At 48.4% G+C, this 27,679-nt stretch overlaps 1 protein-coding gene across 2 annotated transcripts in view; it reads right to left on the bottom strand.

Moving 5' to 3' along the window:
• LOC126284731 (uncharacterized) overlaps nucleotides 1–27,679 on the bottom strand; it is a 371,044-nt gene that overhangs the window by 7,795 nt on the left and 335,570 nt on the right. For both annotated transcript variants that reach the window (XM_049983867.1, XM_049983866.1), the window contains exons 3-4: nucleotides 24,288–24,574; nucleotides 1,785–2,025 (exon numbers count right to left, since the gene is read on the bottom strand). In XM_049983867.1, the coding sequence (XP_049839824.1) occupies nucleotides 1,785–2,025; nucleotides 24,288–24,574 (528 nt within the window). The remainder of the gene's footprint in view (nucleotides 1–1,784; nucleotides 2,026–24,287; nucleotides 24,575–27,679) is intronic.

The raw sequence follows: 27,679 nt of genomic DNA, 5'->3' as shown, positions 1-27,679 counted from the left end.
CATTACAATACTTACTTGAAATATTAAATTTCTTATTTAAGGAGAGATTATCAAAACTTTATTATTAACTGTACAGTTTCTTTGTTACCGATAACACTAGGACCATTAATTCATCTACCAGCATTAACTTTAAAAAAGAAATATTACTGATCAACAATAAATGGAAACCACATGAAGACCAAGTTTAAGTTTCTAAATTGGATTAGTTCATTTAAAAGTCATCACTTAAAAACACTTTACATTTCAAATGTTACTTCCAAAATTCGGTACCACAGTTTTGTAACACTAAATTTTCCAGTTTCAAAAATATGTGCTTTCAAGAAAATAACTTGTTAGTTGATTAATTATTGAATGTGGAACATTTTGTCTTTAGTAGGCTATCGGAACCCCCACATAAACAGAAATCATTTTCATAAAATAGTGGCTATAATTTCGTGATTTGCTACTTATCCAGCTCATAGTTGATTTGCTTCTTTGATGATTATAGCCTTTTGTCCTCTTATTTTATCGTTTATATTTAAAAAATAATAACAAATTCTGATTTTTTATTGTTACACATATCTACATGTAAATGATTCAAGCAGTGTACGGGTAGAGATCAAAAAGTCAACAACAGTGCCAGCAACAAAACCCAAGACAGGCCAGAGAAGTACACAACTGATGTCCGGAGTAAACAGACCTAAGAGCATTTAACTAATTAATGGAAAATCTCATATAAAGATGTGAAACAATTACTAACAAAGAGATAGAGGGGCTGGCCAGTACTTACCTCAGCTCAGTACAGCCGATAGAAACACAAAAAACAACCGAAAATTTAAGTTCCTAGCTTTCGGAATAAATGTTCCTTCATCAGGGAGGAGAGAGGGGAAAGATATTCTATCTTTGGCTTCCCTCTGACAACCATGCCTCCATCCTTGCTACTTTCCCTGTTTTCCTTTCCCTGTTGCTTCATAACCTGGGTTGTGAGTAACTAAATCCACTTTCCCTTCTTCCCTTTCTTTCCCCTCTCTCCTCCCTGATGAAGGAACATTTATTCCGAAAGCTAGGAACTTAAATTTTCGGTTGTTTTTTGTGTTTCTATCGGCTGTACTGAGCTGAGGTAAGTACTAAGAGCATTTAACTATGTTCTCAACAGAGAGTACTGTAAGTGAATGAAAATGTTTCCTTTGCAAGCCACGGAGGTCAGCTGACACTCCTCCCCCTACACCTCCCACCCTTTGATAGATATGATATTCGTGAATGAAACTTGTCATTTTGCCCTACTGCAGAAGCAGATGTATCAGTTCAGTATTACTTTGAGAAAGGCAGTGTATGTAATGGATAGTGACTGGTAGAATCTGTCTGAAAACTCAAAACTATATTGTCATTCAGTGCAAAGCTACTCTCTGTCCACTGCTTCCACAACCTTCCTTCTGTTCCTCGACCTTGCTCCCTTCTAGAATCCCTGATACTCTCTTAGGACAAAGTAGTGTACATTCGTCAACTGGAAACTGAGTGCCCTCGTTTCAAAATACTTAGCAGATAACCGTGATCAACCTCTAAAAGTTTGCCAGTAGAGATCTGCAAAAAATCTTAGTGAATCCTCTAAGTATGGATGACCCATGACTCATTCCCCCCCTCCCCACAATTTCATATGACAACTGGTCTCAGTTTGTAGGCTGCCCACTGAGGCGATATTTCCAGTCTATCAAACTGTTTTAGTATTCTGCGAGGATCGGGCTGTACGTTCTGTGTATTTAAGCTCAGTAATTGTAAACGACTAATGTGTTGCACACGGGCAGTACCTGCAGGATGGGAGATTCCTTGGAGTTGACGAAGACGGAGAGGTTGGGCTGGGGTGCTGTCGACTGCACGACTCCGGCAGGGATCACGGGCTGCGGTGGCTCGCGGTTGCCCAGCCCGTCCTCCAGGGGTGGCTGATAGAACAGTGAGCTGGGGGTGGCCACCGCCTCGGGGAAGTCCAGTACGGTCACCGTCAGTGGCGGCAGCACCGGCCGCCGGCTCGGGGTGTACGGCACAAACGGTCTGCAGCCGTCAAAGAATTCAGTTACCTCTCGGCTGTTTGATGTGAGACATAATAACAAAATAGTTTATGAAAATTGTAGCATTCAGAGAGAATGGGCCCAACAAATCAAAAATTTGACAATGTGTAGGTTAGTGTTACAGAAACTGTAGAGAGAGTGTGTACGTGCAGCACATCACTGCACTTCTTGTGAGTCCAGACACGTCAATATTATATCCAGCTCGTCTGTGGAGAGCTGTTAAATGAGTTGAAAACATGAAAAGTAGTGCCATAATATTTCATCAATATCAAAGGGGCCAATATGAGTACGGGAGGAATTTTAACAGAGCAGAATGATCAGCCTGCAGTCTTCCACCAACCGTGTGTGATCCCTTGTGGATTCACATACTAATCACACTGAGGGTAATTTCCTAGGAACATATGTAGGCTCCCCTTTATACCATGGCGTGTTATTTTGAGGCTGTTATTGCAATCTGGGGCTTCACACTATACTGAATACTCAAAGTTGGCAGTCACGTTCATTTAGTTAATCCTAATATTTATGTATTTCCACGCATACAGTGTGTGGTCCAAGGTTGTTTTCAGTTACATGTGGCAGTCTTGGTATTTTAGTATTCAAACCAGTCTGGAAAAAGAAAAGAAGGGAAGGGAAAAGAGTGAAGGAGCAAGAAAGGTAGGAAGCTTGAAATTTTTTGCCCCATCAGAATAAACATTGATGTGATGAGAACTGCTTGTTTTAAATAATTGAGATCTGATGACATTCACCTCGATGCCTTGATCATTGCAGTATTTTGTTACTTCTGTTACACCACTAGTAGCAAAAGTTTTTTGCTCTTGGATCCTCAATCTTATTTTATGATAAAGGATGTTGTCTGCATAGCTTATTGCACGGAGTTTAAGGGTGCTGCAATGTCATTAATATAGATGAGGAAGAGGAAGGGACTAAAAACTAGATACACCTTCCACTACTGTTCCACTGGTGAACCGAAAGTTTATATAATTTTGTCATCTAATTTGTAAGCCAGTTTTGTGCATTGCTTATGAGTCAACAACTATGCGGCCAGAAGATACATGGGTTGTTGCCTGCACCATATGAGATCTGAAAACCTGAGAACAGGGTAATAAGCAAGACAGAGATAGTTAACAGAATCTTCCATCGGTTCTTGGTCGAACAACATTATAATAAACTAAAAGCACCAGTTTGCTTTTGTTCCAAAGTACTACTTTTATTGTGTTAAGTGGTTTTCGGCTTAAAGGCCATCTTCAGACAGTTACTGAGTGTTGTCACCTAAGAAGTTACAATGTTTACAAATAACATAGGAAGAGAAGTAACATGTCTAGACTGAAGCAGAAACATATAGCAAGTAACATCTTTGACAGTGTGGTGGTAATGCAATGAAAAAGTAAAAAACTTAAACAGTAAATAAATAAAAATGGAGCAGACAGGAAAAACTTTAATACAAAATAGGAACAGCTTGCCTACATAACAGGCTCTATTAATAAACAAAACTAATAAAATACAATAAAATTAGTACTTGACAAGGCTACTATATCAGGAGGTATAAAATGTGGAGAGTCATACACAAACCAATTAAAAGAAGAAACAATTATCAAAGTAACTACATAATACATAAGGCACTTAAGCAATATCAATAAGATAAACAGAAATAAATGAATGCAGGAAAATGGATGTGTTTGAGGGAACATACAGTAAATGCAATTTTTTGGCAGTGTGGTGGTTCAAAACTGTGGCTATGTAACATTTTGATTTAATAAATGAACCAAATAAAATAGAAACAAGAAGTGTTAAAAATGGACAGTAATACAAGTAGCAGTAAAAAAGAAAGCCTTAACTATTAAAACTACAATCCATATAGAATAAATAGACAACTTCAATAAAACAAAAACTTAATGAACACAGGAAAATGGGAATACGTTGGAACAGACTTTCCACACTATCTTTGTATTTGTGATATTGTGTGTAGCTTGTGATGTAGACTGCCCCGTTATTTTAGTGCTGTTTCCATGCTGATGTGTAGCAGTTGGTCGGTTGGTGCAGATGCGACGTAGCACCAGTGAGGCATGCAGTGTCAGGAAGGTGCGTATAGCCATTAGTTGCTCGACGATTGCAGATACACGTGTTTTTAGTGGGGACAACTTTGGTTGACCGTCGGTCGGTCATCTTGTTAGACGACACATATTTGGCTGGCGATTGCTTACTGGTTGGCTGTGTGCGCCGACTCGTGGTTCGTCCTCGTTACTGCACGGTCACTGTCGTGAGCATCATCTAGTCCTCGTGCAGATGTTTGTGGAGCTGTGTGTAGTTTATGTGATTTTCAGTGACAAGTTTATTTAAGTGTTGTCGGCATACTGCCTCTGAGTTAGTCGGTCGTTCGATTACATGGCGCGGGTTGTCGGACCGTCCACCCCTTATGGATCGTCTGTGACACGTTCTTTTGGGTTCTAGAGTCTCTGATGTCAGCATCATTGGAATTTGGGTGCAAGTGCAGAACGGAACCTTGGTGCAAGTGTGGAGCGGAAACCACCTCGAACGTCAGTCTGTTGACTGTTGGTTGGCTGGGTTGCGTCGGATCGTGAACGGTTGGCCCGACTGCCTGTTTCACCTAAGCGAGCGTTAGTGTTTGAAGTACAGGCCAACCCTCAAGCATCTGGGTGCCCTTGTGTTTACTGTTTTAAATTAGAGTTGCTTTTACTCTTAAGGCCTTCAGCCTAGTTTAAAGTATTGTTTCACGTAAGCATTTGGCATTTTAAAAAGTTTTTCAATTTTTAAGTCTTGAATTTAACTTGTTTACTTCAACCTATTGAATTTTTAAGTATTTGGCCTTCAGCCGGTTTGAGTTTCAGTTGTTTGTTCTTAAGGCCTTCGCCTAAATGAAAGAACTGTTTCACGTAAGGACGTTGGTATTTTAAAAAAAAATAATGATTTGGAGTTTTAAGTTTTCGGCCTTCAGCCAATTTGAACTGTTGTAAGATAATGTTTGCCTTTTAAATTTCTGAGAATGCTTGCGTTATAAGTTATTGGCCTTCAGCGGTTTTAAAATTAATGTGGCTGTCAGCCGGCAATTAAGTCCCAATATTAAATCCGTGTGTTTAAAAAAAAATTTGGGCTCTTGTAATGTCTGATCAAAGAATAAAGTTGTATGTTCGAGTGTAACTGACAGCCCCTTATTTTGGTCTCTTTCCACAATTTATTCCATCTGTCCTGTGCTGCGGGTTAAGCAGGGCGCTACACAGTTGTTCTAAAAAGTCGTTCAATTTCTCACAGCCGTGAGGCCAAACAAAAAAAAATATAGTCTACATATCTGAAGGAAAAAAAGTTGCAGGTTTGAAAGCCGCCGATCCTAAGGCACGTTCCTCGAACTCTTCCATAGACAAATTTTCAGTAAAAGATGACGGCGGGCTCCCTATCGCAACTCCAGATCTCTGCTCATAGTATTGGCCTTTGGATAAAAAGTAAGTGGAAGTCAACACATGTCGAAATAGGTTCTAACGACACCAAATCTAACCTCAATTAATCGTAATGGACCAGACAGAGACACGCGAGTGAAGAGAGACACCACATCAACACTTAATAGAAGATCAGAGTCTTTCAAACGCATTCCCTCTAATCGACGTAAGAAACCCGCCGAATTGTCAACGTGAAGCTAGTGAGCTGAACGGGGTAACAAGGTGTTTTGCTACACGATATGTCCGAGCACCAGTGTTACAATTAGCCTAAGAGGAACCCCTTCCTTGTGTAACCTAGACCGAAAAGCTCGATAAGAACGAAGACTCGATGGTCTGGTGCGACAGAGAATATTTCTTGAGGAGGCTGTTAAATTTTTCTCTTAACACTTGTTGTGGGGTCAGTACCGATCCTGCGACACGCTGATCGAGACAGCGAACACTACATGTTTTGAATGTAATCCCGCTTGTCCAAAACAACTGTAGCATTTCCCTTGTCTGCGGTTAAAATAACAATACACGGATCAACTGTAATTGGACGTAAAGTAGCCCTCTCAGCTGTTGTTATTTTATTCCTGGGTGGACGTGCCCCAGTCAACACACGGCATCCTCTTCCTTATCAAAAAACAGAGGAAAGTGCCAATGCTACCTTTCCTCTTGGCTATTAATTTTCACTGTTGATAACTTCTGATGTCTGTCATCTTTGGTTGTGTGGCGCTAGTGTGTGTGTGTGTGTGTGTGTGTGTGTGTGTGTGTGTGTGGAATTGCTCTCTAAAGCGAAGTTTGAAATCCACTTGCACAGCGCCTACTTCCTGCAACTTTGCCTTGAAAATGTCGAAATATCGGCGGTTGTCGACGACGTCCCGGTCTGCATTCCCACGCGTCATGTGAACACTGTATACGGCGGGAGAAACTCAGGTCTCACATGTGTAAAAGGTCGGCGAGTTTCACGATCGCGGCGGATTTTCTTCGAGGTGACTGGAACAACTTCTCGTAGGGGCGTGGCTGTATACGACAAACGGCAGGGACGCATTTATGACTGGAAATGGACGAAAAAAGATCCTACGAACATATGTCCAGAAATGGACGGCGTGCGTCCAACGACGGCAAATCACCCGGGAACACAGTACTGAGCTGCCACAACAGATGTTCCAAGAGAGCCCCACAAGAATGCAATGTTGGCGTTCACGCGCCGCACTCTGTCGCACATTCCGGCCTCTCTCCGTGCAGCGCCACAGGCGTCGTGAAGGGTGCGCAGATCGGGAACTGGTTCAGCACCACAACGCTTTCCAGTCCGCCCCAGTGGGCCAACTGTAATGCGGGAACGGGGCGACGCTCCGTCGTGTAGAAACCACATAAGCTGTCGCATTGCCAAAGGCACACTTTCGAGCAGCCCAGGCAGAGTATTTCGCAGTAAGTATGCCCTCCAACGAGGCGTTGTGGAACGAACGCCGGTACAAGTGTGTGGTCGCTAAGAATTCCTGCCCGCCCACAGATGTTGAGCCGATGCCACGCCTAAACCACTCGCAGAGGACTGTCTGTAGCCCACAGATTACGATTATGCAGACTGATGACGAGAGTTCTGATAAAGGTTAATTCGTCGGTAAAGAGGACGGATGACAGAAATCCCACAATTGTCGTGGTTTCGTGCAAAACCCGTCTACAAAATCTTTCTCGTAGAGGGCCTGCTGATAGCCCTAGCACTAATTGCAGATGATAGGGATGGTAGCGGCTGTCGTACAGTATACATAGAATCGTACTTTGCCTTACATCGTGTTGGCGGGCCACTTGGCTGGAGCTTGTTCTAGAAACCGACTCAAAATCCTGTAGAACGCGCTCCTCCAAATCTAATGTACGTACAGCACGCCGCCGTACCCCCCCCCCCCCCCCCCCCCCCTCTCCGCTGCACTTTCGTCTGTCTGAAAGGACCCGTAATCAGGCAATTGCACAAAAAGGATTTGAAATGTTGTGTGATGTCGTTGGTGTCTGTGAGGGTACTTGTTTAGGTATAGCCGTGCTGCCTCTCGACCGATTCCATCAGCTCGGCCGTACAGAAACACCATCTCGGCTCGTTCCCGACACGAATACCGGACCATTCTGGTGCTTAGAGTACGCTGCGTCTGTCACACAAGGATCTCATAGCGCGTGATCAGAGGAACTGCTTTTCAGCACAGCTGTCTAACGTGGCAACGATGCATTTCCTGACACCTGTTCTAGGACCTCTTTTCCTCCGTTCCCAGAGAGGAGTCCGTCGCTGCTGTTTGCTCTTTTATTGATTTTCGTTCTGTATTTAACTGTAAGCTGTAGCTGTACATCAGTGTCTCCTACCCATCGTGCGGACTGGTGAAAGCAGAACCCGCGAGCTAGCTGGTTCGCGAGGCTGAAGCACGGGCAGTCCATATGGGCGAGCCGTCGCAGAGTAGCGTCCACACGAGGTCGCCTCGCATTATGTAAGGCTCTACTCGCGTAGACGCGGAGAAAAGAAAAGAGAAGAGAAGAGAAGAAGCGGGCCTTCGCGGCGGTGCGGGACGGCGCAGCGTAAACAGGGGGATCAATCAGGCTGGCGCTCGAGCCACTCAAGGTCGGCGACCAACAGAACACCGGCTACCGGCTACCGGCTCCCGCTCCGTTATAAGGCTACGGCCACACGTGCGATTTCCCCAGTGGGATTCGAGCTACAAAGAGGATGGCCGCACAGAAAGAGGATGGCTGCACAGAGCGCCGCCGCTGCTCGTGCGAGGCCTACCTGTAGTTCTCAGCAGGAACTCCAGCTGACTGGCGGCTGTGCGCTCTCGACCTCCCAAAAGCGAGTGTGCGGCATGCGACAGTTGTTATGTTTACGTCCGATACGTCCACACCAACGTTTTTGCAAGTGGCGTTCAGATCGTCTAATGTTGATGTGCAACATGTATTATGCGCACCAAAATATAAACATAGGAGTATGAATACAGAGTCGTGGCTAGCAATTACCATAGAGCTTACACACACATTTACGAGCAAGTTCTTCGAGTTCCAATTCTCCAGGCAATCGCGTAGGATACAATCCTTACAGAAGATTTACTAAGTCTCTGACCGACGAATAGAAGAGAAATAGTTTGTGAAATGACCTGTGACAAATTTTTTGTTCGTGTCGCCTCCAGTTCCACACGTGAACCTGTTGTCAAGCACACATCAGATTGTCGTCAAAGCTGTAATTGTCAACAACCCTCACTAACTGTGAGGTACACACGTTGCAGCTACAATCTGCGTCAGAAAACTTCGGACAGTGATCTCAGAAAATAAAGGAAGCAAGAGTTGCGAGCAAAATATTTTTACTGGCCTTCAAAGTAATCACTATCAGCTACAACTGACTTGCGACTTCAGTTGTAAGACTGTTGGAAACTGCCAGCAAACGCTCGTTGGGAAATCGCTCGAGACATCGTAGTCACGCGCAGCGTAAGCACCTCAGGGCTAACAAATCTGCTGGCGCCAAAACCTGCAGAGGAAGGAGGCTGTCGGAGAGTCAGCTCGCGCTGAGCGAGAGACTGCGGATGCCCAACGCGGCCGCGGTGCTCCGAGCCATCTGAACAAAACACCAAGACCATGATAATCTGTCTTCTTTTCCCTCTCTCTCGGAAAGGTCTGAAGAGGTTTCCACTTCATTGCCTCGTCAGCCACAAATACAAATAGTTATATGGGTAGGACAGCTGGCAAGATGTTTTGATTCACGCAAGTTTAATATGCCTGTGTATTTTTAAAAAAAAAATCCGAATCTCCTTCACGATCATAGCCCCCCAAATCAATGTATCTGAAATGGTAATTGCTATCTCTCACACCACTTACAACAATCGAAAGAACGATTCCAGATCGCTGTATTTGTTTTAGAAGTGCCTAAATCGCCACAGATAATAGTTTCTTCGAATGGATTGATTAACGCTGGAAAATGCTGAAAAATGTATCGGGATATTTCTTCAGCGTACTATCTAGGAGAATGAATTTTCCATGTGACCACTTGTAACAATATAGGGTGGACGCAATGTTTCCTCTACTGTCTTCGACGACGACGCCGAGCAGTTAAAAAGCACACTGCGAAAACTGAACTGCTGCCCAATGAAATGCTTTCCACTGGTTTTCTCCCGAGATCGCTTCCCCGGCGCGCGTACGTGGCCGTCTGAACGCCAACGCTTGGAGTTGTTCTCCCCTGTGTGGGCGACACACTTCGTGAAGTACAAGCCGCGTTCCTGAAGGCTCGAATCCCGCAGGAAAAATCGCCCTTGTGGCCGCAGCCCGAAATGTACAGTACAGTCCAGTCCAAGTGTGGCCCCAGTCCTACTTCTGCACTGCGCTAGCCACAGTAGGGTGAGTGCCGGGCGGTACTTGTGATGTCGCTGTCGTTCCTGATCTTCCCAGTCCCGTTGGCGAATCGGGCGCGGGGAGAACAACTGTCCAGAAACCCGCGGATGTCCTCCGAGTATGTCGCTGTGGTGATTTTCGATAGTCGTGTGTGGAGGAAGTGGTACGCTACCCGCCTCTAGAACGTCCTCGCTTGGAGTTCATCCAGCATCTCCGTAGTGAGCTCCCGTCGACTGAGAGATGCCGTGAGGAACACACGAGCATCTCTGTCAAGTTCTGGCGCTCAGTAAACGATCCAGTGAAAGAAACGTCCCGCTCTTTGTTGGATCTCCTGTCAATCCAACGTGATAAAGGTCCCAGATTGATGGGCAGTGCCCAAGAATCTGATCAACAGGTGTTTTGTAAGTAACTTGTCTCGTGGATAAATTGAATTTGCCAGACATTCTTCCAACAAATCTCAGCCTGGTATCTGATTTTCTTATAATTCGTTTTATGTGGTTCCACGTTGGTCGACATCTGTACCCTCACTTCAGATAGCTCGGAGACTGATTTATGCGTGATATACACTATGTGATCAAAAGTATCCGAACACCTGGCTGAAAATGACTTACAAGTTCGTGGCGCCCTCCATCGGTAATGCTGGAATTCAATACAGTGTTGGCCCATTCTTAGCCTTGATGACTGCTTCCACTCTCGCAGGCATACGTTCAATCAGGTATTGGAAGGTTTCTTGGGGAATGGCAGCCCATTCTTGACGGAGTGCTGCGCCAAGGAGAGTATCGATGTCGGTCGGTTAGGCCTGGCACGAAGTCGGCGTTCCAATACATGCCAAAGGTGTTTTATAGGATTCCTGTCAAGACTCTGTGCAGGCCAGTCCATTACAGGGTTGTTATTGTCGTGTAACCACTCCGTTACGGGCCGTGCATTATGAACAGGTGCTCGATCGTGTTGAGAGATGCAATCTCCATCCCCGAATACCTCTTCAACAGTGGAAAACAAGAAGGTGCTTAAAATATCAATGTAGACCTGTGCTGTGATTGTGCCACGCAAAACAACAAGGGGTACAAGCCCCCTTCACGAAAAACACGACCACACCAAAACACCACCGCCTCAGAATTTTACTGTTGGCACTACACACGATGGCAGACGACGTTCATCGGGCATTCGCCATACCCACACCCTGCAATAGGATCGCCACATTGTATACCGTGATTAGTCACTCCACACAACGTTTTTCCACTGTTCACTCGTCCAATGTTTAGGGTCCTTACACCAAGCGAGGCGTCGATTGGCATTTACCGGCGTGTAGTGTGGCTTATGAGCAGCCGCTCGACCATGAAATCCAAGTTTTCTCACCTCCCGCCTAACGGTCATCGTACTTCCAGTGGATCCTAATGCAGCTTGGAATTCCTGTTTGATTGGCTGCATAGATGTGTGCCTGTTACACATTACGACTCTCTTCAATTGTCGGCTGTCTCTAACAGACGAGGTCGGCGTGTACGCTCTTGGGCTGTACGTGTACCTTCACGTTTCCACATCGTAACCACATCGGAAAATGTGGACCTAGGGATGTTTAGGAGTGTGGAAATCTCGCGCACAGACGTATGACACAAGTGGCATCCAATCTCCTGACCACGTTTGAAGCCCACGAGTTGTGCGGAGCACCCCATTCTTCTATCTCACGATGTCTAATGACTACTGAGGTCGCAGATATGGAGTACCTGGCTGTAGGTGGCAGCACAATGCACCTAATATGAGAAACATATGTTTTCGGGGGTGTCCGGATACTTTTGATCACACAGTGTATAAGCAACATCAGCCGAGTGACAACGGCGGAAACTTACAACTAAACGACAGACGAGCTTACGACCTGTCAGCTGTGAGCAGGGAACGTTGTTGCGTCACAAATCGAACCTCTGAATCGAGTGTTCAAGCATTCTCTAGAATAAGAGAGTGCAAATTTTACCCCGCATGTCTTGACTGCTGTACGAAAATAGCTATTTGTGGATGCCTGTCGCTATTTGCTTGAAATCAGAAAAACACGGACACTTCTTTCGTGGTAAAATCATGACTGGCTTTGGGATCTGGTGTTACGGGTACGAACCTACTGGAGAGGACACAAGCAGAATGGATTTCTGATTCTTCGCCAAGACCGAAAAGGGCGTGAATGTGGCAAGCGAGTTGAACAACGTTCGAAAGAAGGACTTTTCTGACCGCTTGGGGTGGTTGTATGAACGTTCTGTTCGTGGAGGGAAACAATGTAGAACGCCTGAAGCATTAAAGCCGCCATCTTAACCTTTTCCTATTTTTTACTAATCCAGTCTCAAACTGTACGATTAGAAAGGGGTAGAAATTTTGCAGGCGACACGGATTCCAGCGATTTTTTGGCATTAGCATACCGAAACAGCAGTGGTAGAGCCAATTGGCAGTCCGATCGTCGATCCTGTGCAGGTCTTGCAGCATTTCGGTCCACCCTCCCGGTGTTGCAACCTTCCCATCGGCAACAGCACGGTCCGCTCTAACAGCCTCATAGGTGACGCTCCTAGTTCGAGCAGCACTGCTTCGCATCCTCAGGACGCTCTTTATTCTGGTGACCGAGTGAGGTGGCGTAACGACAGCCAGTGGACTCTCATTCCGCACTGCTCTCTGTCGCGGAGGTCGCGGATACGAGCTGCGACTGGCTCTGAGATTTCAATACACCGACGACCAGAACATTAGAAACACTGCCCACCCCGAGATTTAGTACCATCTGGCCAGAGGTGCTAAGGACAAGTGACGCCATAAGGAAAGTACATAAACGGAACAGAGACGAAAGAAAATCAGTCTAGTGACGAAATTGGAATCGGGAAACTCCACCGACTTTGACGAAGTACAGGGTGTTAACGTTCGGCTCCTGGCAACGATCATCTCGGAAACGGCGAAGCTCGTCGGCTCTTGGCGCGCTGCTGCCTCTAGCGGCCGTGGAAAGTGGTTAAAGGATGGTGAAACCACGAGTAGGCGAAGAAGCGTCGCCAGTCGTCAGAGCAGGATAGGTAGCTATCTGAGGCAAATACGATGATGCCGATGCAGGCGTAAGTGTTTCGGAGCGCAGTGTTCAATGTGGAGCTCCTTATCAGACGACCCGTCGTCTTGATACTATCGCCGACATCGTCAATTGCAATTGCTGTGGCGTTGACATTCGACCGTGAGTCGAGAGGAAAACGTCGCCAGGTCGGACGAATCACGTTACTTCTTACATCAGGTAGGTGGATATCCGTGACAGAGGCCAACTGCTGCTCGAAACGTGCTCCACGCCACGGGACAGTATTATGCTGTGCGGGACATTCACCTGGGTTCGCGTCGCACCTGTGGTAGTAACCGAAGGCACCGACACAGCTTCGGACCGTTTGCCTTCAGACACGCCCAATGTCTGCTCCGACGGCAGTTACATCTTCCAGCACGGGAGCTGTCCGTGTCACAAGGTCAGAACCAGTTGGAGCGCACCGACCGTATTCCGTCATAAGAGGGCAAAGTAGAAGTAGATTACAGTAGACGCGCGTTGCGAGCCGAGCCTAATCGGAAAAGAGTGGAAGCCTTTCCTCACCAGCAACCGCAGCAGTGTTTAGTGCACGCGCCGCAAGGCATAGGAGAGGTCCAAGTAAGTGCAGCCCGCAATCACATAAATACGTAGTCACTTGTGTACTGAAATCGTGTTGTGTTAGTATCGCAACACTGTTCGCCCCACCACGGTAGCCTGCCGTGAGACAGGAGACGGCGCCTCTCCAGTGGGTGACAGCCGCCCCGGGCCCCACTGAAGACAGCCGCCCAGCGGCACCTCACACGGCGAGTCCGGAGCCGACTGCGGCGCGAGCAGTGGCGTTACGCCGCCACGTGCACACGTGCGGGAAGGCGGCCGGCCGCCTCCACTACACTGCCGCGCCTTCTAATCAATCACGGCGGTGAGCCGTAATAAAGCAATACGAAAACCACAAAGCATTCTTCCTCACTCGATGTCCTGGCCACCAAATTCGTTCGACGTGGGCACGGTGGAACGCATCTGGGTTGCTATCGGACATCGGCTCTTCGCCACCCACGAACTGCCGGTCCATTATTTGCGGAAGCTGTCTGACCCGTGCTTAGGCACCTGGTGCCACATACCTCCCGAAACCTACCGACGTCTTGTCGAATACAGGCGACACACAATCGCTGCTGTACTGCTATCCAGACGAAGACTAACACGCTATTACGCAGGCGGTAACATATAACTCGGTTCCTAGAACTCCTGAAGATAGACACAACGTCGACTGTGGATATTGTATATCACAGACACAGTCCCTTTGACTCTTCAGAGATGGTTCTAAACCCGCCCAAAGATGTAAACGACCGTGGATCAGCAGCGCCTATTAGACGCAGGGGGACCGACAGCCGATCAGTTACAGTCATTCGACCAGGAAGGAGGTACACGGCTCGTGTTGTCTGTAGCCGTGCCTAGATCGTCAATAGCGCGATTCGATCGCGTCTGCGTTGTTACTTTGTGCCAGGAAGGGCTCTCAACAAGGGAAGTGTCCAGGCGTCTCGGAGTGAACCAAAGAGATGTTGTTCGGACGTGGAGGACATACAGAGGCACAGGAACTGTCGGTGACATGCTTCGCACAGGCCGCCCAAGGGCTGCAGTGGATGACCGCTACCTACGGATTATGGCTCGGAGGAGCCCTGACAGCAACGCCACCTTGTTGAATAATGCTTTTTGTGCAGCCACAGGACGTCGTGTTACGACTGAAACTGTGCGCCACAGGCTGCATGATGGACCCTCGACGCCCATGCCGAGGTCCATCTTAGCAACCACGACACCGTGCAGCGCAGTACAGATGGGTCCAACAACGTGCCGATTGGACCGCTCAGGAATGACATCAAGTTCTCCTCGCCGATGAGTGTCACAGATGCCTTCAACCAGACAATCGTCAGAGACGTAACGTCCACACACACTGTGCAGCGGGTGCAGCAAGGTGGAGGTTCCCTGCTCTTTTGGGGTGGCATTATGTGGGGCCGACGTACGCCGCTGGTGGTCATGCGAGGCGCCTTAAGGGCTGTACTATACGTGAATGCCATCCTCCGACCGATAGTACAACCATATCAGCAGCATATTGGCGAGGCATTCGTCTTCATGGACGACAATTCGCGCTCACATCGTGCACATCTTGTGAATGACTTCCTACAGGATAACGACATGGCTCGACAAGAGCGGCCAGCATGTACTCCAGGCCTGAACCCTATCTAACATGCCTGGGATAGATTGAAAATGGCTGTTTATGGACGAAGTGACCCACCAACCACTCAGGGATCTACGCCGAGTCGCCGTTGAGGAGTGGGACAATCTGGACCAGCAGTGCCTTTATGAACTTGTGGATAGTAGGCCCCAATGTCACGACGAATACAGCCATGCGTCAATGCAAGAGGATGTGCTACTGGATATTAGAGATACCGGTGTGTATAGCAATCTGGACCACCACATCTGGAGGTCTCGCTGTAAGGTGGTACAACATGTAATGTGTGGTTTTCATAAGCAATAAAAAGGCGGAAATGATGATTATGTTGATCTCTATCCCAATTTTCTGTACAGGTACCGGAACTCTCGGAACCGAGGCAATGCAAAACTTCTTTTGATGTATATAGTTTCAGCTCTTCAGTGTATGTCGCTGGTGTGTGTGTGTGTGTGTGTGTGTGTGTGTGTGTGTGTGTGTGTGTGTGTGTGTGTGTGTGTCATATATACTCCTCGGTATGTGAGGAAATGTGACACTAAAGTACAATATGCACAGTCAGAAATTGCTGAACCTTGAAAAAAAAAAAGATGAAATAATTAGTAAATATTAGTACGTATATCGAAAAGGTTCTGTTTCTATGGGCGTCAATAGAAAAGCTATTAAAAAAAAGACCCTCCTCATTCGCTTCAGGCAAGTAACCTTCAAGCCATTTCGATGTAACGTGGCCCAGATGGTCAGATACTCGGCACTCTCTTAACGTTCTACTGCCTGGTCCCGCGCCAGCCCTCCACATGCTTCTCCCTGCTACGTGGCGCACCTCCAGCGCTCAGCAGAGGCTGCTACTGCGGCTCGCAGCACGTGTGGTTGGCGCCAGTTCCGCGTTCTTCGTCCACAGATTGCGAAATCTTTTATTTAACGACTCATGGCCAGGTGGCCATCAGAGACGGAATGTAGACTTTTAAGGAGGATACTTGACGTCTTCTCTCGGAATTTGTCTCAAGTGATTCAGAGAAACCTTAGTCTGGATGGGCAGGCGCGAATTTGAGCCGCGGCTCTGCAGAACGTTGGTCCAGTGTAGTGGTCGTTAGAGACGGAGATGAATCTCAGTGGGACGGTGGGAGGAGAGGAACCGACTGCGACTGTCTGAAGGCGCAAACGCGACACTTCATTGTCGGGAGGGAGGGACAGTGCCTTGTGCTGGAAGCTCCGTGCCGTCTCGCTCGCTTACACGTTATTGTCTAAGAACTGGACCACCAGACTACCAAACCTGTTACCACTCGCCAACCGCTCAGTTAACGGGCTACTCATGGGAATTCCGAAATGGTTCCCTTTGATACATCTCGTTCCCCACTTATATCGAAATACCAGGTGATCTAATGGTCTTTGAAATTTGTCCTCGGAATCTTATTTATTAGACGAAAAAAATTCGCCTTTTATCAAACGAATGTATACAAAAGCGACTGTTGGTTTTACGAAAAGGCCTTGCTCTGAACAGTTTTCGGAACGGTTTGCTCTACTGACTGCACAATAAACTATTTTCAAAAAATCATTTACAGATGACGCAAGTGATTTTGTAACTGATGTGGAATGTGTTGCGAATGGTTTACCAATATGATAGTCTGTTTAAAAATACGAACTTTATGGAGGCTAATTGCAACAGAGAATCAAATATTGATGACACATGACGACGAGATGTCGTACTCGGAAAAAATTATCAACACTAGAACGAAAGGCTTCTCTGTGATATATTCTTTTGATTATGGATTGAAGTCCTTCGCTATGGCTCAGATCCTGTCGGTGTAATGTGTTACCTATTTCTATACACTGCAGCAGAAATCTTTGTTTACAGTGTTTGCTCATTTTCTAATTTCTTTGTAAAGTTTTTTACTCACATTAATTAAAATAATTAAAATAATTAATTAATATAATATAATATATATATATAATATATTATATATATAATATATAATATAATAATAATATATATATATAATATAATATAATATATATAATATATAATATAATATATAATATAATATAATATATAATAATAAAATAATTAATTAATAATTAATAATAATAAAATAATTAAATTAATTAAAATAATTAAAATAATTTTTACGTCGTTAACTTAATTAAAATAGCTGTGGAGTGACCCATAGAATATTGTGAGGCTTACAGACTGCTGCTGTTGTCGGAATGATAACAACACACACAGTGCAGCTGAGTAAAGGCAAGTGAATGCATGGAGGAAGTTTTGGAGGGCATCAGTGATGGACTGACTGTGGAACGCGCGCAGTACAAAACGTGCCGGAAACAAGACACAAGAAGACAATGAAACCAGTTTCATCCAGTGAATGGTACGTGAGCGCACTAGGGGGCTACGAAATAGGAGTCGAAGTGGCTAGAAATTAAAACGTGGCCGCATAGGAAAAGCGCGTCGAAACGTACAAGGTGACAATTATTGAACTATATGAAACATAATCGTCGTAACTTCTGAACCGCTTGCGTTACGACGTTCAAACTGCACGGTTGGCCGCGGGACAAGAAGACAACTGATATGTGAATATTGTTTGGTTTAGCGACGAAGCCCACTCTCGTTTGGATGGGTCCGTCAATCAGCAAAATTGGCGCATTTGGTGGACTAAGAAACAGCATTTCGCGATCGAGAAGTCTCTTCACCCTCATCGGGTGACTCTGTAGTGTGTAATGTCCAGTCACGGAATAATCGGTGCGATATTCCTTGATGGCACGGTGACTACCGAAAGGTACGTGAAGGATTTGAAAGATGATTTCATCCCTATTATCCAAGGTGACCCTGATTTCGACAAGATGTGGTTCGTGCAAGACGGAGTTCGTTCTCATCAAAGCACGAGAGTCACGTCATGGAGGAGAACTTTGATGGACCGCATTTTGGCTCTGGGGTACCCAGAGGCCACTGGCATGGGCCTCATTTGGCCGCCATATTCTCCGGATCTGAAGACATTCGACTCCTTTTGGTGGGGCTATATTAAAAACAAGGTGTACAGCAATAATCCCAAAACAATTTCTAAGCTGAAAACGGCCACTCAGGAGATCATCGACAGCATCGACGTTCCGATACTTCAGCGGGACATGCAGAATTTCGCTATTCGTCTGCGAGACATCATCGCCAATGATGACAGGTATATCGAACATGTCATAACCTAAATCTGAATATCTGCAGCGACGTTTACCTGCCGAATAAAGTGTTGCACGCCGTTGTTTGTAACTTATTTTCGTTTTATTTCATATGTTTTAATAATTGTCACCCTGTACTTGCACAACGTAATATTATAGGCTGCACTACTGTTCTGCCAGTTGGCTCGAGGAGGACAAGTAAATTAGTGTCACTGTTGAACAATACTTTAAGGAATAATAGAAACAGGGTGTAACCTTGCAGGTACCAGAAATTTTGGATAGGACTTCTTTTATGGAGTTGTTAGGTATGTCATCCATTAAAGGGAAAGAAGAGGTATGTTGGCACGCTACGAAAAATCATAAATATCCCATTACAACCAGCCGCCTTCCCTCTTTTGAAGGACTTTAGTTGATTTTCCATCTACCCCTATGTTGAAACTTCCTGGCAGATTAAAACTGTGTGCCCGACCGAGACTCGAACTCGGGACCTTTGCCCTTCGCGGGCAACAAGTGCTCTACCAACTGAGCTACCGAAGCGAGCGACAGTTTTACCTGCACTTCTTTATGGATGCTCCACGTGGGAACTACCATCCCACCCAGTCTTCCGCCACTACAAGTCATTCAAAACTGATGCCTCCGCCTCATCTCGGCAGCTCCCAGATTTGCCCAATCTGAACATCTCGCGCATCTCTGTCACGTCACATCTGCTACGCAGAAGTCCTACATAGGATTGATGAACTCAGGCACACTGCGCGATGCCTGGAATATACTGGCTCTAGTGCGGGTCCCTCATGCAATCATTGAGCCTCCGCAACAACAGGATGCAACAAAAACCAACACCTTGTAAGTAGGCTGTTTAGGTTTTTTTATATTGGTAACGCCACGTAGCGCTCTGTATGAAAATCACTGGCTGTGCCGTGTGCAGTCTGTGGCTGGTTTGCATTGTTGTCTGCCATTGTAGTGTCGGGCAGCGGCAGCTGGATGCTAACAGCGCGTAGCGTTGCGCAGTTGGAGGTGAGCCGCCAGCAGTGGTGGACGTGGGGACAGAGATGGCGGAGTTTTGAAATTTGTAAGAATTGGTGTCATGAACTGCTATATATATTATGACTAGTGAGGTAAATACATTGTTTGTTCTCTATTAAAATCTTTCATTTGCTAACTATGCCTATCAGTAGTTAGTGCCTTCAGTAGTTTGAATCTTTTATTTAGTTGGCAGTAGTGGCGCTCGCTGTATTGCTGTAGCTTGAGTAACGAAGATTTTTGTGAGGTAAGTGATTTGTGAAACGTATAGGTTAATGTTAGTCAGGGCCATTCTTTCGTAGGGATTTTTGGAAGTCAGATTGCGTTGCGCTAAAAATATTGTGTGTCAGTTTAAGCACAGTCGTGTATAATTTTTCTAAGGGGACGTTTCATATAGACCAGTCGTGTATAAATTTTTCTAAGGGGACGTTTCAACCTTTAGTAGGCCCACGGGCTACGAGTCGTTCCTCCAGCTAACATAGCTCGAATAAATTCCTATACCCAGACACCCGCTTAAGTCTATCCTTAACGCAAGGTAGTACTTTACCTCGTCTCACATGAAAAATAAATAAATAAATAAATAAATCAGTTCCTCAGTTTGCCTCCGTTTGGCATGACTGTCCCAATGGAGGACCACGGTACGCTGGTAACTCCCTTTTACGAGAACGGTGACTGTTCGCCGGTAGCTCTGCAGAAGTTCGAGACACTCAAGTGTGTGATGAAAGATGTTGGTCCAATGTCTGCCAAGGGCCTGAAGAAAGTGATTACGAAGCTCGGAAACACAGGTTCTTTTGAAGTGGTATGTGGCAGAGGGAGCAAAGCAATTGATTCTACGCCAATGGAGGATACAGCCAGAGCACGGCAACACGGGTCGAGCGGCAGCGCACGAGGAATTCCCAGAACTTCGGACATGTAGATGTAGATATAGATGTAGATGTAGATGCCTGCGAGCACGGTCCATGAAACTCTACGAAGCGTTCTGCATTGCTATCCGTACAAAATCACCCATGTTCACGAGTTGCTTCATGATGGCATACCAGCAAAGTAAACGTTTGCTCTAGAATTTTTTGGTCGCATGGAAGTGGGCAATGAATGGCCACTGAACATTCTGTGAGCAGACGAAGCCCATTTACACCTCCAAGGACATGTCAGTAAACAGAATTGAAGAATATGGGCAACGGAATATTCGCTCGCACATCAATTAGAATCGCTTATCGTACGGCCACATTGTTTTCGATACGTTGAGTCCTGTGGGTCCTTTTACCTGTGCCGCAACTGGCAAACGCTGTGACGGTCTTTTGCACACCAACGTCATCTAACCTTCCAACAGCGTGGATGTGCGGGTAGGATCATTTTTATGCAAGATGGCGCTCCAACGGACACGGCTCAGCCAATGAAGCGACTGCTGCAGAGTAATTTTGGAAATGCTGGAATTATCAGTAGTCATATCCCTACAGCCTGGCCGTCCAGATCACATGATCTTAATGTCTCGGACTTCTGACTGTGGGGGTCATCTGAAAGATACTGGCCCACTTACGAACGTCGCCGAATTGAAGGCACGGACTGTGAACCTGACCCCCGAGGCACTCCGACCTGTTGTGGGGCATGCTGTTTCTCGATTTCAACTTGTAGCACAAAACGGCGGACGGCGTACTGAACATGTCTTGTGACAGTCTCACGACAGTCCAAAAACGATTGCACTGTTACTTTTTATGCAGTTTCCCGTCTCAGAGCAATTAAAAAGAGATGTCTTTTTTTAATCAGTTTTTGGCCTCAGGACAATTGAACACCGATTATTCCCATCCGTTGTGATGCGATCTTGCCGTGGTGGATGGGCTTACGTAATTGACAGTGCCAGAAGTGTCGAAATACCGAACTTGGGTGGTGACGCGCGCTGAACAGTAGTCTACGGTCGGTGTAAAGCGCGACTGACGCTGTAGCTGTGGCTGCGATTTGCAGCCGAACCCGTTTACGTTATGACGATTAAGGCGCCAAGAGTGGGACAGTTTGCATTAATTTCTATGTTTTTCCTTTATTTGGCAACTTTTCCTCGTTCTTCGGTATGATTCCCCTCAAATTTGACGTCATTCTGAGCAGCAGTTCTTTTTTATAGCGTTTTCAAATTGGAACTTTACTTTTGATAATTCCGTATATTACATATCGGAAGAAGAAAGAAATCTGCAGAATAAACGAAACTATAAGAAGTGGTGGAACAACTTCATCGCCAAGGCATTGTAGAGGAAATTAAGACTCCCTATCTGGAAAAGAAGTCGAGTTTATTCCATAAAAAAATGTAGTTTTCAGAGTAAAACTGCGTTCAACAGGACGGGAACTGCGTTGATTTGCCCAGAAAGAACATACGTTTCACTTTGAACCTTAATTATAATTGTGAACACAAATGAACGCTATGAGGTAGTAGTAATGATCTGCATATTGCAACTTAAAACTCACATAATGCACGAGCGCTTGTACGTATTACGATGCAAGGCACTGTTTACTGTTTCTACACTGTTTTTAGGTGTTAGCGATGTAGTGTCTGAGCCGTAGGAAAGTTAGCTTTGAAAAGCGCGCTGCAGCGCGTAGCGCGAAGCAGTCGCCCGCCGTTTTCTGGTGGTGGCGCCTTTGTCGCAATTGAAGGCTTCGGTGTCTCCCTCTAGAGGAAAAGGGTGAAAGTGGGCTGTTCGCGTGGGTTCAAGAAGTGGCGGTATGGGCTCTCGGGAGAGTTGGCAGTCGGGGCATCAAGAAGAGATTCTCTGCCGGTGCTGGAGGGACAGCACGCGGACCGGTGCAACAGCGTAAGCGGCGCGAGCAGCGGCTCCGTGGCATGGGGCGTTAACTGCTCGTCGCGAAAGGAATCTCCCTGACCGTGGGTGCGCAAGGGGCCTAATCTGCAGTTCGGCCGTATGCTGTCAACCGGCGAGGAGGTTCTGAGAATAGGCGCGCCTTCCCGAGTCCGTTGAAACGGCTGGCACCGGGCGGCTCGGCAGAGCATTTGGAGGTGCTGCGTTGGTTCAGTCACGGGATTCGTAACGCACCAGAAGTTGGGTACTGATTGTCAACAGATTTTATGAAGTTTACCTGCATTCAATTTACTTATTATTGTTAATTGTACCAGCCGTATTTTTTGGGGTTTCCCGCCACCCATTCTCGTCTGGTATTAGAAAGGGTAGCCCGTTTGTCCCATTTAGAGGACTAAAGGGGGGAGGGGGGGGGGAGTCGGAGTATATCTGTGGTTCGGATTGCTTCTTCCGTTTCCCAGGTCACCTACAGGGCTTATTCGAATGTTAGTCTCTGCCATGTCAGTGAAAGTCTAAGGCCACCAATGACTGTACTGATTAAAATGCAAGGCACTAAGACCTGATCCACTCTCTCGCCTGCCATAACTGGTATTACTAGACTAACGTGTAAAAGGTACTCTAAGAAAGAAGAAAAATTCCTTTTGCCTCGTGCTAAGAACTAGTCAATTGCAAAGCGAATTGCTGCTCATCTGGAAGCTGTAACTTACGTAAATTTGTGTTTATGTATATTTGGCTATAATCAAGCAGGTTGTTGATGAACGCCGTAGTGGATTTTTTATATTGTTTCTAGTCAGCAGAAACTGTTGTGTTTTTCCAATTCAATACCTTTTAAGGCTTTTACTCAACGTCCTTGTGTGTTTTATACAGGTAGTTGGTTATTAGTGTGTTTTCTTGCCATGCAAAAGTTTGCCATTTCATTACGGGTAGAAACTGTTGCCTCGAAAGAAGAGTGTTGTAAAAGTTCGCAAGTCCTACCTGGCGAGTGTGTGTGTTTGCCGTAAGTTAACTGGCAGAAATTTGTAAAATTTGTTTTTTTATATATTTTGGAAATGTTAATGTTATTAACTGTGAGTGTCCTCCCCCCGTCTGCGTCACTCGTGCGTTTTGGTTTTTCTATTTTGAGAACTTTTCTAAACAGGATTGTCCTTGAAACTTCCTGGCACATTAAAACTGTGTGTCCAACCGAGACTCGAACTCGGGACCTTTGCCTTTCGCGGGCAAGTGCTCTACCATCTGAACTACCGAACCACGACTCACGCCCTGTCCTCACAGCTTTACTTCTGCCAGTATCTCGTCTCCGAAGTATACTTTCTTTCAAAACTGCTAGTTCTGCAAGTTTCGCAGGAGAGCTTGTCTAAAGTTTGGAAGGTAGGAGACGAGGTACTGGCGGAAGTAAAGCTGTGAGGACGGGGCGTGAGTGGTGCTTGGGTAGCTCAGTTGGTAGAGCACTTGCCCGCGAAAGGCAAAGGTCCCGAGTTCGAGTCTCGGTCGGACACACAGTTTTAATCTGCCAGGAAGTTTCATATCAGCGCACACTCCACTGCAGAGTGAAAATCTCGTTCAGGATTGTCCTTATATGTTGCAGACAAGATAGATTCTGCGCCATTTAATGAATGGAGTGAAATTCACCTGTAATTTAGCTGAGCTCGAAATGTTATACATGTTCGCGTTGTATACGTTAAGTTGCTTGCCTGTACTTGCCTTGCAGGCCGGGGAGGCCGAACGGTTGTAGGCGACGCGGGCGCTGGTTCGAATCCTGCCTCGGGCATGGATGTGTGTGAAGTCCTTAGGTTAGTTAGGCTTGAGTACCTCTACGGGACTGATGACCTTAGAAGTTAAGTCCCATAGTGCTCAGAGCCATCTGAACCATTTTTTTTGTACTTGCCTTTTACTGGTGTGAAATTTTTTATAACAATTTAATAAATTAAAAAGCTTCTTTCGTATCGTAAATGGTGACTCATTTGTTAAATGATTGTTGGTCCTTTTTTTTTTTAAATATCGTTAAGTGTTGCACCAAATTTGAATAAAGAGTGTTATTGAAAATTGTAATTTCAGCAGTTATTGCTTGGACACCTACTTCCACTTTACATTTTTTGTGTCGATTGAGATTAATAACCTTTGGTGAACCAGTAGTAATTTTACGGTTCAGTGTCCTTGTGATTGTATCTTTATGTAACGAGTCTGCTTCGTGTTTCAACTACGGGCTGGGACAGCCCGCTGTAGGAGGCGTAGTGTGGGCGTGGGAAATACCTGAGAGCGAGCGGCTGCACGGGCACGGCGTACAGCACGCGCACGGGGAAGTGGAGCGCGGCGGAGGCGGCGGGGGCGGCGGCGGCGGCCGGCACGGGGGCGATGAGGGCGCCGACGCGAAGCGGGACGCGGCGGCCGCCGTGGAGCACCGTGAAGGCGGCGGGGAACGGCACCGAGCACGCAGAGGCCGCCGGCACCATCAGCGGCCGGCGCAGCACCACGCGCACCGCCGGCAGCATCTGCTGCTGCTGCTGCTGCTGGCCCTTCCTCGTGGACGACCCCTCCACCTGCGGGCACACGAGCACAGTGTGTCTAGCCCATCTCCCACCTGGCCCTTCCTCGTGGACGACCCCTCCACCTGCGGGCACACGAGCACAGTGTGTCTAGCCCATCTCCCACCTGGCCCTTCCTCGTGGACGACCCCTCCACCTGCGGGCACACGAGCACAGTGTGTCTAGCCCATCTCCCATCTGGCCCTTCCTCGTGGACGACCCCTCCACCTGCGGGCACACGAGCACAGTGTGTCTAGCCCATGACCCACCTGGCCCTTCCTCGTGGACGACCCCTCCACCTGTGGGCACACGAGCACAGTGTGTCTAGCCCATCTCCCATCTGGCCCTTCCTCGTGGACGACCCCTCCACCTGCGGGCACACGAGCACAGTGTGTCTAGCCCATCTCCCACCTGGCCCTTCCTCGTGGACGACCCCTCCACCTGCGGGCACACGAGCACAGTGTGTCTAGCCCATCTCCCATCTGGCCCTTCCTCGTGGACGACCCCTCCACCTGCGGGCACACGAGCACAGTGTGTCTAGCCCATGTCCCACCTGGCCCTTCCTCGTGGACGACCCCTCCACCTGTGGGCACACGAGCACAGTGTGTCTAGCCCATCTCCCATCTGGCCCTTCCTCGTGGACGACCCCTCCACCTGCGGGCACACGAGCACAGTGTGTCTAGCCCATCTCCCATCTGGCCCTTCCTTGTGGACGACCCCTCCACCTGCGGGCACACGAGCACAGTGTGTCTAGCCCATCTCCCATCTGGCCCTTCCTCGTGGACGACCCCTCCACCTGCGGGCACACGAGCACAGTGTGTCTAGCCCATCTCCCATCTGGCCCTTCCTTGTGGACGACCCCTCCACCTGCAGGCACACGAGCACAGTGTGTCTAGCCCATCTCCCACCTGGCCCTTCCTCGTGGACGACCCCTCCACCTGCGGGCACACGAGCACAGTGTGTCTAGCCCATCTCCCATCTGGCCCTTCCTTGTGGACGACCCCTCCACCTGCAGGCACACGAGCACAGTGTGTCTAGCCCATCTCCCACCTGGCCCTTCCTCGTGGACGACCCCTCCACCTGCGGGCACACGAGCACAGTGTGTCTAGCCCATCTCCCACCTGGCCCTTCCTCGTGGACGACCCCTCCACCTGCGGGCACACGAGCACAGTGTGTCTACCCATCTCCCACCTGGCCCTTCCTCGTGGACGACCCCTCCACCTGCGGGCACACGAGCACAGTGTGTCTAGCCCATCTCCCACCTGGCCCTTCCTCGTGGACGACCCCTCCACCTGCGGGCACACGAGCACAGTGTGTCTACCCATCTCCCACCTGGCCCTTCCTCGTGGACGACCCCTCCACCTGCGGGCACACGAGCACAGTGTGTCTAGCCCATCTCCCACCTGGCCCTTCCTCGTGGACGACCCCTCCACCTGCGGGCACACGAGCACAGTGTGTCTAGCCCATCTCCCACCTGGCCCTTCCTCGTGGACGACCCCTCCACCTGCGGGCACACGAGCACAGTGTGTCTAGCCCATCTCCCATCTGGCCCTTCCTTGTGGACGACCCCTCCACCTGCAGGCACACGAGCACAGTGTGTCTAGCCCATCTCCCACCTGGCCCTTCCTCGTGGACGACCCCTCCACCTGCGGGCACACGAGCACAGTGTGTCTAGCCCATCTCCCACCTGGCCCTTCCTCGTGGACGACCCCTCCACCTGCGGGCACACGAGCACAGTGTGTCTACCCATCTCCCACCTGGCCCTTCCTCGTGGACGACCCCTCCACCTGCGGGCACACGAACACAGTGTGTCTAGCCCATCTCCCACCTGGCCCTTCCTCGTGGACGACCCCTCCACCTGCGGGCACACGAGCACAGTGTGTCTAGCCCATCTCCCACCTGGCCCTTCCTCGTGGACGACCCCTCCACCTGCGGGCACACGAGCACAGTGTGTCTAGCCCATCTCCCATCTGGCCCTTCCTTGTGGACGACCCCTCCACCTGCGGGCACACGAGCACAGTGTGTCTAGCCCATCTCCCACCTGGCCCTTCCTCGTGGACGACCCCTCCACCTGCGGGCACACGAGCACAGTGTGTCTAGCCCATCTCCCACCTGGCCCTTCCTCGTGGACGACCCCTCCACCTGCGGGCACACGAGCACAGTGTGTCTACCCATCTCCCACCTGGCCCTTCCTCGTGGACGACCCCTCCACCTGCGGGCACACGAGCACAGTGTGTCTAGCCCATCTCCCACCTGGCCCTTCCTCGTGGACGACCCCTCCACCTGCGGGCACACGAGCACAGTGTGTCTAGCCCATCTCCCATCTGGCCCTTCCTTGTGGACGACCCCTCCACCTGCAGGCACACGAGCACAGTGTGTCTAGCCCATCTCCCACCTGGCCCTTCCTCGTGGACGACCCCTCCACCTGCGGGCACACGAGCACAGTGTGTCTAGCCCATCTCCCACCTGGCCCTTCCTCGTGGACGACCCCTCCACCTGCGGGCACACGAGCACAGTGTGTCTAGCCCATCTCCCATCTGGCCCTTCCTTGTGGACGACCCCTCCACCTGCGGGCACACGAGCACAGTGTGTCTAGCCCATCTCCCACCTGGCCCTTCCTCGTGGACGACCCCTCCACCTGCGGGCACACGAGCACAGTGTGTCTAGCCCATCTCCCACCTGGCCCTTCCTCGTGGACGACCCCTCCACCTGCGGGCACACGAGCACAGTGTGTCTAGCCCATCTCCCACCTGGCCCTTCCTCGTGGACGACCCCTCCACCTGCGGGCACACGAGCACAGTGTGTCTAGCCCATCTCCCACCTGGCCCTTCCACGTGGACGACCCCTCCACCTGCGGGCACACGAGCACAGTGTGTCTAGCCCATCTCCCATCTGGCCCTTCCTCGTGGACGACCCCTCCACCTGCGGGCACACGAGCACAGTGTGTCTAGCCCATCTCCAACCTGGCCCTTCCTCGTCGACGACCCCTCCACCTGCGGGCACACGAGCACAGTGTGTCTAGCCCATCTCCCATCTGGCCCTTCCTCGTGGACGACCCCTCCACCTGCGGGCACACGAGCACAGTGTGTCTAGCCCATCTCCCACCTGGCCCTTCCTCGT

Source organism: Schistocerca gregaria, chromosome 8 (assembly GCF_023897955.1).
Source record: "Schistocerca gregaria isolate iqSchGreg1 chromosome 8, iqSchGreg1.2, whole genome shotgun sequence".
Taxonomy (NCBI): Eukaryota; Metazoa; Arthropoda; class Insecta; order Orthoptera; family Acrididae; genus Schistocerca; species Schistocerca gregaria.
The sequence above is the reverse complement of the archived record's forward strand: the minus strand, read 5'-3'. Positions and strand labels throughout refer to the sequence as shown.